Genomic DNA, 13,776 nt, shown 5'->3' with positions numbered 1-13,776 from the left:
TTTTTTTTTTTTTTTTTTTTTTTTTTGAGACACTGTCTTGCTCTGTCGTCCAGGCTGGAGTGCAGTCGGGTGATCACAGCTCACTGCAGCCTCAACCTCCTGGGCTCAAGTGATCCTCCCACTTCAGCCTCCCCAGTGGCTGGGACCACAAGTGTGCACCACCACAACTGGTACATTTTTTATTTATTGTAGAGATGGGGGTCTCAATACTTTGCCCAGGCTGGTCTCAAACTCCTAGGCTCAAGCTAGCCTCCCAAAGTGCTGGGGTTATAGGTATGAGCCACTGGCTTTTTTGGTTTGTTTGGTTTTGATACGGAGTTTTGCTCTTGTTGCCCAGGCTGGAGTGCAATAGCCGCAATCTCGGCTCACCGCAACCTCCGCCTCCAAGGTTCAAGTAGTTCTCCTCCCTCAGCCTTCTGAGTAGCTGGGATTACAGGCATGCGCCACCACCCCCGACTAATTTTGTATTTTTAGTAGAGATGGGGTTTCTCCATGTTGGTCAGGCTGGTCTCAGACTCTTGACCTCAGGTGATCCGCCTGCCTCAGCCTCCGAAAGTGCTGGGATTACAGGTGTGAGCGCCCCTGGCTGACTTTTTTAAAATCAGGAAATTAGATGAATCAAAAAACAAATTACCTTGTCCCTATTGTTCTTTTCATTATGAATGTCTTTGAGGACCATGCCAGTTGGCAAATAGGTATTTTGGAGCCAGACACAGGGTGAGTGGAGTAACATGACAGTGCCTAGAACAGCCACGCCCACACCTGAGTTGGCTTCATCCTGCCTTCAGGTATTATTAAGAACAGGTATTATTGGCCGGGCGCGGTGGCTCACGGCTGTAATCCCAGCACTTTGGGAGGCCGAGGCGGACGGATCACGAGGTCAGGAGATCGAGACCATCCTGGCTAACATGGTGAAACCCCGTCTCTACTAAAAATACAAAAAATTAGCTGCGCGTGGTGGCGGGTGCCTGTAGTCCCAGCTACTCGGGAGGCTGAGGCAGGAGAATGGCGCGAACCTGGGAGGCGGAGCTTGCAGTGAGCCGAGATCGCGCCACTGTGCTCCAGCCTGGGTGAGAGAGCGAGGTTCCGTCTCAAAAAAAAAAAAAAAAAAAAGAACAGGTTGTATTAAGAGCCTACATTGCGCCAGGCTCTGCTAGGTGCTCGGGGATACGATAGTGAGAGTCAAAACCAGGTGGGTCTTCTGACCTCATGAAGCTTCCAGTTTACACAATTGGAAGGTTAATTACAAAGCTGCCCAGCACTCTGCAGTGGTATACCAAGTGGCCTGTGTAGGCAATAAGGGGGTATGTTATCTGCAGATAATTTTAAAACAATAATAAAACTGAAAGTCAATGTGCTTTTGTTTTTGTTTCTGTTTTGAGATAGGGTCTCACTCTGTTACCCAGGCCAGGCTAGAGTCCAGTGGCATGATCACAGCTCACTGCATCCTCGACCTTCTGGACTCAATCGATCCTCCCATCGCAGCCTCCCAAGTACTGGTGACTACAGGAGCATGCCACACACCCGGCAAATTTTTGTATTGTTTGTGGACATGGGGTTTCACCATGTTGCCCAGGCTGGTCTCTAACTGCTGGGCTCAAGCGATCTTCCTACCTCAGCCCTCCAAAGTGCTGGAATTATAGGCATAAGCCACCAAGCCTGACCTTGAGGGTCTTTTTTTTTCCTTTTTTTTTGAGATGGAATTTCGCTCTTGTTGCCCAGGTTGGAGTGCAATGGCGTGATCTCAGCTCACCACAACCTCTGTCTCCTGGGTTCAAGCGATTCTCCCACCTCAGCCTCCCAAGTAGCTGGGATTATAGGCATGCACCACCACACCCGGCTAATTTTTTATTTTTTTAGTGGAGACAGGGTTTCTCCATGTTGGTCAGGCTGGTTTCGAACTCCTGACCTCAGGTGATCCTCCCACCTCGGCCTCCCAAAGTGCTGGGATTATAGGTGTGAGCCACCACGCCCAGCGAGTTTTAATATTTGTAAGCTTCAAATCAGTACATTTTAATTACTTATAAGTAAATTTATTTGCTTTATAAGCTAATAAAATTATTCTCTACAGGGCAGTTAATTCACTCCCAGTTATGCAGTCAGCCCTAATACACATGGAGCAAGACTCAGCTACATGCCTTAGTTTTGAGAATAAGTTTGTAACAGTTTGAAATTGTTCAAGCCTGTTTCTGCACAGTCCTGTTTGCAGCCCCTTTGGTACTAAATATGTCTGGGTTTAAACAATAGATTCAAAATTAACAATGATAGCACAGTTATTTGAAGCTTAAGAACCAGAACTTGAATTGCTTCAATCCTGTCATTTTATGTGACTACTTAAAGCTTTTGTATTTAATGTTTTTTTTTTTTTTTTTTTGAGATGGAGTCTCACTCTATCCTCCAGGCTGGAGTGTGGTGGTGCGATCTCAGCTCACTGCAACCTCCACCTCCTGGATTCAAGCAATTCTCCTGCCTCAGCCTCCTGAGTAGCTGGGATTATAGGCACCCGCCACCACTCCTGGCTAATCTTTGGATTTTTAGTAAAGACAGGGTTTCACCATGTTAGCCAGGTTGGTCTCAAACTCCTGACCTCAAGTGATCCACCACCTCAGCCTCCCAAAGTGTTGGGATTACAGGCATGAGCCACCACGCCCAGCCTTGTATTTAAAATTTTAAAAGAGTGAAACAAAATAAACTGAAGAGGATGGTAGCAGCAAATTGTATAGTTTAGTAAAATTACATTATTAGTGTTTAGTGATGTTATGTTTTACCAAATTTGAATACGTTTAACCAATGTTTAATATTGGAATTCGCTCTTATTTTTAAAGAGTTATTTTCTTGTTTTTAAACTGTAATTAACATAATTATTGCAACAGACCACCAGATAGGTATGTTTTATATTTTCTTTTTCAAAGAATTATATTAACATAATTGAAAAGTATCAATCCAATACCCTTTTCCCTTTTTTGTACCATAACATGTACTTTTACTGACATGGTTACACAAAGTTCAATACAAGAATATTTCCACTTTCTGTATTTCTTCTTTTCTTTCTTTAACTTTTATAGAGATGAGGTCTTGCTCTGTTGGCCAGGATGGTCTGGAACTCCTGGGCTCAAGCAATCCGCTCCCCTCAGCCTCCTAAAGTGTTGAGATTACAGGTGCGAGCCACCATGCCCCGCTGGCCATGCATTTCTTTTCTAGCCATTATCATTAGCATTATTCATGACTGGTACTGAGGTGGGAGGACAGCATGTATTTCATGACTGGTACCGAAAACAATGTCATTTAGAGGAGGTGTGTTTAAATTTTCTGCTCTGGGTATCAAATGAGCACAGTGCACTGAGGAAAAGAAACATAGAGGCTGATGGGCCAGCGTGGTACCTCACGCCTGTAATCCCAGCACTTTGGGAGGCCGATGCAAGCAGATCACTTGAGGTCAGGAGTTCGAGACCAGCCTGGCCAACACAGTGAAACCCTGTCTCTACTAAAAATACAAAAATTAGCCAAGCATGGTGGCACATGACTGTAATCCCAGCTACTTGGGAAGATGAGGAGAGAGAATTGTTTGAACCTGGGAGGCAGAGGCTGCAGTGAACCGAGATCACACCATTGCATGCCAGCCTGGGTGACAGAGCAAGACTCCGCCTAAAAAAAAAAAAAAAGAAAGAAAAAGAAAAGAAGAAAAGAAACATGGAGTTAGGAGAGCCTCAAGGAGGCAAACAGAGGTACGAGTTCTGGAAAGAGTGAGCAAAGGGACTGCAACACCCCCCTGTGTGGGGAGGCCTGGCTCATTCAACAAACTGAAAAGGGGCTGGTGTGGCTGGAAACTAGCAGGAGACCAAGAAAGTGGGAGAGGAGGTTGGATAGGTGAGCAGGAGCCAGACCAAGCCAGGCCTAATGGGCTAGGTGGAAGTCTGGTGCTTATCATCGAAAGTAATAAGAAACCACGGAAGGGTTTCATGAAAAGAGGAGACACAAGATTTATGACTCAAACATACCATCACTCTGGTTTCAAGGAGGATAATGGGATGGAAAGAGGCCTAGTAGGCCCAGGGGGACCCATAAAGATGCTGGGCAGCACCCCAGATGAGAGATGTTGGTGACCTGGACCAGTGGGGTGCTCACCATCTGTCTACAGGAACCTCTCCCTCCACTACTGCAGTCTGGTTGGAAGCTCAATGGTGAGCTCAGCCTTGGACTCCTGGGATCTGCAAGGTTTAGATTCTGGGCACAATTTGAAAGGACTCAGAGTAGTCTGTATGCACTGATAACGACCACATTTTGGTGGCAAATGGGAGTTTAGGGTTTTGTTTTCCAACATTTTACTTCCTTCTCTTGGCTCCTGTAGGAATTTGAGTACACTCATGATATTTATAGAACGAATCAACATCACTGCTGTATCTCGACATACCCAGGACTGCTAATTCCAGCACTTGTTCATGAGGGCCAAACCTGGCAATAATCCAAATGTCCATGAACAGACAGGAAAATCCTAGGATATTCCTACAGTGAAAAATGAACAAGCCCTACATATGTATAATAATTTGGATGAATCTCAGCCCTATAACATTGAGTGAGAAAGTTGAAAATGAGAAATATACTAAAATATATTTATAATTTATTTTAGTATATTTATTAAAATATATNCCAGGCTGGAGTGCAGTGGCCGGATCTCAGCTCACTGCAAGCTCTGCCTCCCGGGTTTACACCATTCTCCTGCCTCAGCCTCCCGAGTAGCTGGGACTACAGGTGCCCGCCTCGTCGCCCGGCTAGTTTTTTGTATTTTTAAGTAGAGACAGGGTTTCACCGTATTAGCCAGGATGGTCTCGATCTCCTGACCTCGTGATCCTCCCGTCTCGGCCTCCCAAAGTGCTGGGATTACAGGCTTGAGCCACCGCGCCCGGCCCCCCTGGCTAATTTTTTGTATTTTTAGTAGAGATGGGGTTTCACCATGTTAGCCAGGATGGTCTCCAGCTCCGGACCTCATGATCCACCTGCCTCGACCTCCCAAAGTGCTGGGATTACAAGTGTGAGCCACCACACCCAGCCATATATATATGTTTTTTCTTTTGAGACAGTTCCACTCTGTCACCCAGGCTGGAGTGCAGTGGTGTGATCATGGCTCACTACAGCCTGGAACTCCAGGGCCCAAGAGATCCTCCTGCCTCAGTCTCCCAAGTAGCTAGAACTATAGGCACACACCACCAGGCCCAGTTAATTTTTTTTATTTTTAGAGATGGGGTCTTACTATGTTGCCCAGACTGGTCTCGAACTCCTGGGCTCAAGCAATCCTCCCAACCTCTACTTCCCGAAGTGTTGGGATTGTAGGCATGAGACACCACATCTGGTCTATAATGGAATGTTATTTGGCAACAAAAAGGAAGTTCTGATACATGCTACAACATAGATGAACCTAGAAATCATGATGCTAAGTGAAAGAAGCCAGTCACAAAAGGTCACATGTTGTATGATTCTCTTTACATGAACTGTCCAGAACAGACAAATCCTGGATACAGAAGCAGATTAATGGTGGCCTAGGGCTGGGGATTAGAGGGAAGGCAGAGCAGATGGGAGAGTGACTGCTAATGAGTACTGATGCTAATGGTTTCTTTTGGGGATGATGAAAATATTCTAAAACCCATTGTGGCAACAATTGCACAACTCTGTGAATGCACTGAAAGCCACTGAATTGTACACTGTAAATGACTGAATGGTGTGGTATGTGAATTATATCTCAATAAAGCTTTTTTTTTTTTTAATGTTCTGGAAGAATCAGGATAGACATTACCTCAGGTGAAGGAAGGCAGGAGATAGGATGGCAAAGGAATTCATTGGGGAAAACAGGTTATTATCAGTGTTCCAGTTCTTGTGTCAGATTGCTGACTCCACAGATTTTTATTATGTTATGTAAAAATAAATATACACAGGGCCAGGCATGGTGGCTCACACCTATAATTCCAGCACTTTGGGAGGCTGTGGTGGGAAGATCACTTGAGCCCAGGAGTTCAAGACCAGCCTAGGAAACACGGTGAGATCCCGTCTCTACAAAAAAAATTTTTCGAAATTAGCCAGCCATGGTGGCATGCATCTGTAGTCCTAACTACTTGGGAGGCTGAGGCAGGAGGATCACTTGGGCCCAGAAGTTCCAGGATGCAGTGAGCTATGATTGCACCACTGTACTCCAGCCCAGGCAACAGAGCAAGACCAGGTCTCTAAAAACAGCCCCACATAAACATAAAGTGAGGGAATCACAGGTAACAATGAGAATGTGTCACAGATGAAGCGATTCTGTGTACCTGAGATAGAGGGGGACGGATGGGCAACAGCAGAGAGTGGTCAGGACAGTCCTCTCTGGGGAGCCCGTTAGAGCCGAAGCTAGGTAGGATGAGGAGATGCTCCAGCCCACATGGTGATGGGGGTGAAAAGAGTTCCAGACAGAGGAGACAGCATGAATGAGGGCCCTGAGGTAGGCCCAAGCCTGTTGTGTTTCGGGGACAGCCAGTTTAAACATCTGTTCTGTTATATTGTGGAGTCTCTGTGTGTGAATTTTTCCTAAAGAAATAACAGACAGGCCAGGCACGGTGGCTCATGCCTGTTATCCCAGCACTTCAGGAGGCTGAGGCAGGCAGATCATGAGGTCAGGAGATAGAGACCATCCTGGCCAACATGGTGAAACTCCATCTCTACTAAAAATACAGGCCGGGCATGGTGGCTCACACCTGTAATCCCAGCACTTTGGGAGGCTGAGGCGGGTGGATCACAAGGTCAGGAGATCGAGACCATCATGGCTAACACAGTGAAAACTCGTCTCTACTAAAAATAAAAAAAATAAAAAAAATAAAAAAAATTAGCCGGGCGTGGTGGTGGGTGCCTGTAGTCCCAGCTACTCAGAAGGTTGAGGCAGGAGAATGGTGTGATCCCAGGAGGTGGAGCTTGCAGTGAACCAAGATCTCACCACTGCACTCCAGCCTGGGTGACAGAGCGAGACTTTGTCTCAAAAAAAAAAAAAAAAAAAAAAAAAATAGGTGGGTGTGGTGGTGCACACCTGTAATCCCAGCTCCTCAGGAGGCTGAGGAAAGAGAATCACTTGAACCCAGGAGGCAGAGATTGCAGTGAGCCGAGATCGCGCCACTGCACTCCAGCCTGGCGACAGAGCAAGATTCCGTCTCAAAAAAAAAAATTTTAAATTATGGAAAATTACATTAAAATTTAAAATTTACTCATTATAATGCCATTTTTCTAGATTACAGGAGATGTTCACTTTTCACCTTATATAATTCAGTACAAGGCCAGGAGCAGTGGCTCATGCCTGTAATCCCAAAACTTTGGGAAGCCAAGGCAGGCAGATCACTTGAGGTCAGGAATTTGAGGCCAGCCTGACCAACATGGGAAAACCCCGTCTCCATTAAAAATACAAAAATTAGCCAGGCATGGTGGCGAGCACCTGTAGTCCCAGCTACTCTGGAGGCTGAGGCAGGAGAACCACTTAAGCCTGGGAGGCAGAGGTTGCAGTTGAGTCGAGATTGCATCACTGGGTGACAGAGTGAGACTCCGTCTCAAAAAAACAAAACAAACAAACAAACAAAAAAATTCAGTATAGCTTGACTTTTTATCACTAAAATATATTACTTCTGCGGTGGTTCACACCTGTAATCCCAGCACTTTGGGAGGCTGAGGCAGGCGGATCATGAGGTCAAGAGATTGAGACCATCCTGGCCAACACGGTGAAACCTTATCTCTACCACAAACACAAAAATTAGCCAGGCATGGTGGCACGCGCCTGTAATTCCAGCTACTCAGAAGGCTGAGGCAGGAGAATTGCTTGAACCCGGGAGGGGAAAGTTGCAGTGAGCCGAGATCGCGCCACTGCACTCCAGCCTGGTGACAGAGCGAGACTCCATCACACACACACACACGGTATATATATATATTACTTTTGCAATAATAAAAAATAAACATACTTCTGCTCAGATAAAGAGAATATCAGTAAGCCCTAATATTAAGTTTTTCACAGTGAAAGCCCTTCAAAATTGCTTGACAAATAAATTCTAAGTATATTAACTGTGGGAAAAAATCTATGCTTGTGAAGACTTTGTAGACACATTTCTTAAATGCTGAAGCTATAATTTAAAAACGAAGATTTCAGGAGACAAAATAAAGTCAGCTGGATAAAAAATGCACACAGAGAAAAAACATAACAAAATGTTAAGAAAGGGTGTCTCGGCTGGGCACGGTGGCTCATGCCTGTAATCCCGCACTTTGGGAGGCCGAGACGGGCAGATCACGGGGTCAAGAGTTCGAGATCAGCCTGGCCAACATAATGAAACCCCATCTCTACTAAAAATATAAAAATTAGCCAGGCGTGGTAGTGCATGCCTGTAGTCCCAGCTACTTGGGAGGCTGAGGGAGGAGAATCGCTTGAACCCGGGAGGCAGAGGTTGTGGTGAGCCGAGATCGTGCCACTGCTCTTCAGCCTGGGCAACAAAGCAGGACTCCGTCTCAAAAACAAAAAAAACAAAAACAAAAGGAGTGGGTGTCTCTTGGCACTGGGACAATGAATCCCAACAAATTCCCAACAAATGATATTTTTTCCTTAAATTTCAGAATTTTTGAAGTTTTACACAATGAATATTTTGTGATCTGAAAACTTTTTCTTCCCCTCCTCTTCCAATTCAACAGCTGAATAATAATCTTGTGTTCATTGTCTACTACTGCTTAATATATTATTCCCAGACTTAGAGGCTTAACAAAGCAAACAGTTACCATCTCACAGTTTCTGTGGGTCATGAATCCAGGCAAAGTTTAGTTGCACAGTTCTGGCTCAGGGTCATTCATGAGGTTGCAGTTAAGATGCTGGCCAGGGCTGCAGTCATCTGAAGACTTGACTGGGGCTGGAGGATCTGATTCCAGGATGGATTACTCAGATGGCTGTTGGAAGCAGGTCTCAGTTCCTTGTTGGTGTTGGCAGGAGGCTTCAGTTCCTCACCACATAGACCTTTCCATAGGACTGCTTGAGTACCCTCGCATGACAGCTGACTTCTCCCAGAATAAATGATGCAAAATAAGACAGCCAGAAGGAAAACATAGAGCCTTTTACATCCAATCTTAGATACCACAAACTATCACTTCTGCCATATTCTATTAGTTAGAGGCAAGCTCACACTTAACCGGGGGAGGAGAGGAGGAATTAGCCTCTTTCTTTTGAAGGAAGGTACATGAAAGAATTTGTGAAGGGCCAGGCGCGGTGGCTCACCCCTGTAATCCTAGCACTTTGGGAGGCCAAGGGGGGCGGATCATGAGGTCAGGAGACCGAGGTCATCCTGGCTAACATGGTGAAACTCCATCTCTACTAAAAAAATACCAAGAAAAATTAGCAAGGCGTGGTGGCAGGTGCCTGTAGTCCCAGCTACTGGGGAGGCTGAGGCAGGAGAATGGCGTGAACCTGGGAGGCAGAGCTTGCAGTGAGCCAAGATTGCGCCACTGTACTCCAGCCTGGGCGACAGAGCGAGACTCCGTCTCAAAAGAAAAAAAAAAAGAATCTGTGAACATATTTTTGAAACACAAGAAAATTTCCAGCGATTTTCCCCCCCTCAAATTTTCCTCCTCCAATCCAACTACAACACATGAAACTCCTTAATCTTCCTGAAGTGCACCTCTGATCATGTCATCCTGCAATAAAGAAACTGTCCCTGGCTCCCCACAACCCAGGGAACTCCATAACTTGGCTTCTGAGGACCAATTACCGTATTGTCCTTCAGCTCCAGCTCAACATAAACGCATCATACACTCCCATCTCTAGTCTTGGCACCTGTCCATGCCCTCTCAATACCTCGTCCCAGGCTCTTTCCCATCTCCAGTCCCTTGCATTTACTGTTTCCTTTGCCTGGAACGTTTTACATGGATGGTTCTTCATCATCTTGAGATCTAAACTCACCCCCATCTCTATCATCCCCTGTCCCAGTCACTCACCCTCTCATTATCTTGTTTTCTTTTCATTGTTGTTTGATTCTCACTCTGTTCCACAGGCTGGACTGCAGTGGTACGATCACAGCTCACTGGAGCCTCAACTTCCCAGGCTGAAGCGAGCTTCCTGCCTCAGCCTCCCAAGTAGCTGGGACTAAAGGCACAGGCCATCACACCTGGCTAAGTTTTGTATTTTTCGTAGAGACAGGATTTTGCCATGTTGCCCATGCTGGTCTTGAACTTCTAGGCTCAAGCAATCCACTCACCTCAGCCTCTCAAAGTGCTGGGATTACAGACGTGAGCCACCTTGCCCAGCCCCTTCCTCCCTTCTTTCCATCACCCAGTCTGTGGTGCAGCAGCACCATCATAGCTCACTGCAGCCTCAAAATCTCTGGCTTAAGCGATTCTCCCACCTCAGCCTCACCAGTAGATGAGATGACAGGTGCTTGCCTCCATGCCTGGCTAATTTTTGTATTTTTGTGGAGGTGGGATTTCGCTATGTTACCCAGGCTGGTCTCAAACTCCTGGGCTCAAGCAATTCTCCCACCTTGGCGTCCCAAAGTGCAGGGATTACAGGTGTGAACCACCGCACCCAGCCCAGTTTTATCTTCTTTATAGCAGTCACAACTATCTGAAATTATCTTATTTGTTTACCTGCTCTTTTCTGTTGCCCTCACTTGCTCCTTAAGAACAGGGACCACTGTCTTGGTCACTACTGCAACCCAGTAGCCCAAGTTCCAAGTTCACTGCCTGGCGCATAGTAGGTGGCCAATAAATTGTTGAATTAAATGTCCTCTCTTCCAGGGAGTTGTTTTAGAAAGAATCACGTACTGCATAAATGTCTGTTGAGGAAGAAAATGAAAAAAAACAAAAGACATTATCTTCTCGGCTGAACTTCCCACACCATCCTCTCTGTCATTAATAAGTCTTGGTGTCTACACTGGGGAAGGCGGTCCAAGGTTCTTTCAGGACCTAGATTCAGCCAGACTTGAACCATTTCTAGCTCCCCAGGGTCCATCAAAGGGCCTAAGGAATGGAAAGTATTAATAAATGTTTGTTTATGTATTTATTTATGATTTTTTTTTTTTTGAGATAACTTTATCTGTCTCCCAGGCTGGAGTGGAGAGGCACAATCATTACAACTTTCACCTTTCCGGCTCCAGCAATTGTCCTGCCTCAGCCTCCCAAGTAGCTAGGACTACAGGCAGGCCCCACCCTGCCCAGCTAATTTTTGTAATTTTTGTAGAGACAGGGTTTCACCATGTTGCCCAGGCTGGTCTTGAACTCCTGGGCTTAAGTGATCTGCCTGCCTCAGCCTCCCAAGTGCTAAGATTACAGGCATGAACCACTGTGCAGGGTCAAATGCTTATTAATGGATGCATGCATGGATGGAAGAAGGAAAGGAGGCACGGTGAATAATGAATGTAGCATTTCACTGCTGAGAATAAAGAGTGAAACCCTGGTCCAAATCAATTAAGCAGTGAGTAAGGTTAGGAACTATTCAGATACATTGGAATAATAATAGCAGCAGCAGCTACAGGGTCAGAGAGATCTTTGAGAGTCCATGAGCATTGAAAAGACTGTGGTGCCTATCATACACGACTTAAGATAAAATAAATATTTTATTTATGGGAAAAGTGTTAAGGTGTTGATAATTCCAAGAAAGCTTTTATTTGTCCTATGATCATTACTTTGATACCTTCTCTGAATTGTTAGAGCTGTCCCCACCCTGCCCATTTTTTTTCTCATTATGTTGATGTCTCTGGGTTGCTGGTGACCTGCGTAACTACTGGGAAATCTAGTTTCTCAAAACTTTTTTTTTTTTAAGACGGGGTCTTACTATGTCACTTAGGCTGGAGTGCAGTGGCTCACTGCAACATCCGCCTCCTGGGTTCAAGCGATTCTCATGCCTCAGCCTCCTGAGTAACCGGGATTACAGGTACGTGTCACCAAGCCTGGCTCATTATTTTGTAATTTTAGTAGAGACAAGGTTTCACCATATTGGCCAGGCGGATCTCGAACTTCTGACCTCAAATGATCCGCCCGCCTAGGCTTCCCAAAGTGCTGGGATTGAAGGCATAAGCCACCGCGTCCCGTCTATCGTAAATTTCATTGAACATTCACCAGGTATCAGGATGTGTTTACATGCATTATCTCATTTAATCTGTAAAACAACCATGTGAGGGAGAAACTGCATTATCCCCATTTTCAGGATAAGGAAAAGGAGGGACTGGGAATGTGAACACAGGAAGTGTGACTCCATCGGGTAGACTGCTCAGGCTGCAGATGTAAAGGTTTTACACGTAGGGTTTTCCAGATCTCAGCCTCTGAAAGGCGGAGGGACCACTTGGGCGGGAGTAGGGCCTCCTCTTTCCAAGCACTCTGTGCCTTTAAGAGTCGCCCCCTCCCTCCAGGGATGCTCCAATTACTTTCTCCCCAGCACCCCCATCCCGCGCCCCGCCACCCAGAGCATCACCCCGCCCCCCGCGCAGCGGAGACGCACCTCGGTACTTTCTCCCGGCCCCACACCCTCAGGCTCGGCTCTTGGCCTTCGCTCGTCCAGAAGTGGGTGAGCTGTACCGCCAGAGGCGCATTCTCCCAGCCCCAAACCATGCCCGCTACGACCCAGCGGAATGCCACCTTAAAGACCCTAATCCGGACACCTCCCAGCTCCTGCTTCCCAAGGGCGAGGCCTCAGCGCCCCCTCCCATCGCCCATGCTCGCGACGCCATGAAGGTGACCTCCCCCAGGGGCGACACACGCCCGGTGGTGCCCGAACTGGCTCACACGTGGTGAGCCGGGAGCGCGCGGCCCCTCCCCGCCACGCGCCTCGTGCCGGCCACCCGGCCACGCCCCCAGGACTGGCTCCGCCCCGTGCCCCTGCACGCTTCTCCAGGCTTGGGTGGGGCGACGCGCCCAAGTCAGGCACCGCGGAGGCTACGGGGTGGGGTAGGACCTGGGAATGGCGCACCCACGCATCCTCGAATGTCGCCTGCGGTTTGTGAAAAGCTGGAAGTCCGCCCAGCTTAGGACCTTTGGCTGGCAGGCGAGGTGCCCCGCGGCCCTTGGTGCTGAGCAGGGGAGAGACAGTTGGGACCGCGAGCCTAGGAATCGAATCCTAGTCTGCGTGTCCTCGGTGTTTCCTATTTGGGAAGTGGGCATCATATTATCATATTCCTTTCTCCCTCGGGATTCTTGTGGAGCCTCAAACGAGATTAAATATACATATATATGAAAAGGGATTTGTTCATTGGGTCCAAAAGCATTGCTGGTCCCATATGTGGTTGGACCGTGTGTAGTAGGCGGAGGCAACATCTACGACAACATGAGTCCGTCCCCTTAAGAAGCTTTCCTGAGTCTTGGTCCCTCCAAATTCTCTTCTGGGACGGTCCGAAAAGACGTCCCTGAAAGAGGAAAGGGCGGAATCCTACCTGACGGCAGGTGTCTCGGAATAAGCTAAAATTTAAAAGGCAACGCGGTGCAGGGACAAGCGTCTAACGCCAGATGGGAGGCAGGCTCGCGTCCCCTATCCTTCCTCCAACCCCCAACCTAAGAAAAGAAACCGATCTCGCCGGTCTCCCCCAATCCCAGCCGCGAGACCGCCCAGCCCCGCAGCCCGAGCCCCGCCCCGCTCCGGCGGCCAGCGATTGGGAGATGCAAATACCGGCTTCTCTGCCCAGCAACGGGTGACGCTACGCCCGAGCGCGAGGCGTGGCCCGGCCGCAGCCCAAGCGGGCACCTCGGTGTTTACACGGGGCGGCCCCGCGCGCGCCGCAGCGGCCCGCAGACGGCGAGGGGGAGGGGTGGCGCGCG

At 47.6% G+C, this 13,776-nt stretch overlaps 1 protein-coding gene and 1 long non-coding RNA gene across 4 annotated transcripts in view; one reads left to right on the top strand and one right to left on the bottom strand.

The window, feature by feature from the left end:
* LOC108544554 (uncharacterized) overlaps nt 1-13,544 on the bottom strand; it is a 17,099-nt gene extending 3,555 nt beyond the window's left edge. For 2 of the 3 annotated variants that reach the window (XR_001889882.1, XR_001889881.1), the window contains exons 1-3: nt 13,395-13,544; nt 10,618-10,805; nt 8,764-9,036 (exon numbers count right to left, since the gene is read on the bottom strand). This is a non-coding gene — a long non-coding RNA (uncharacterized LOC108544554). Of the gene's footprint in view, nt 1-7,913; nt 9,037-10,617; nt 10,806-13,394 lie in introns of those variants that run through there. The other variant, XR_001889880.1, reaches the window with a different exon arrangement.
* Nucleotides 13,545-13,617: 73 nt separating this feature from the next.
* SOX12 (SRY-box transcription factor 12) overlaps nt 13,618-13,776 on the top strand; it is a 3,487-nt gene continuing 3,328 nt past the window's right edge. The window contains exon 1 of the mRNA XM_017895692.1: nt 13,618-13,629. Coding sequence (XP_017751181.1) covers nt 13,618-13,629 — 12 coding nt within the window. The remainder of the gene's footprint in view (nt 13,630-13,776) is intronic.

This window comes from Rhinopithecus bieti, unplaced genomic scaffold (genome assembly GCF_001698545.2).
Source record: "Rhinopithecus bieti isolate Rb0 unplaced genomic scaffold, ASM169854v2 scaffold_27016, whole genome shotgun sequence".
NCBI lineage: Eukaryota > Metazoa > Chordata > Mammalia > Primates > Cercopithecidae > Rhinopithecus > Rhinopithecus bieti.
Note: the sequence above shows the minus strand (reverse complement) of the source record. Positions and strands in the feature narration are given on the sequence as shown.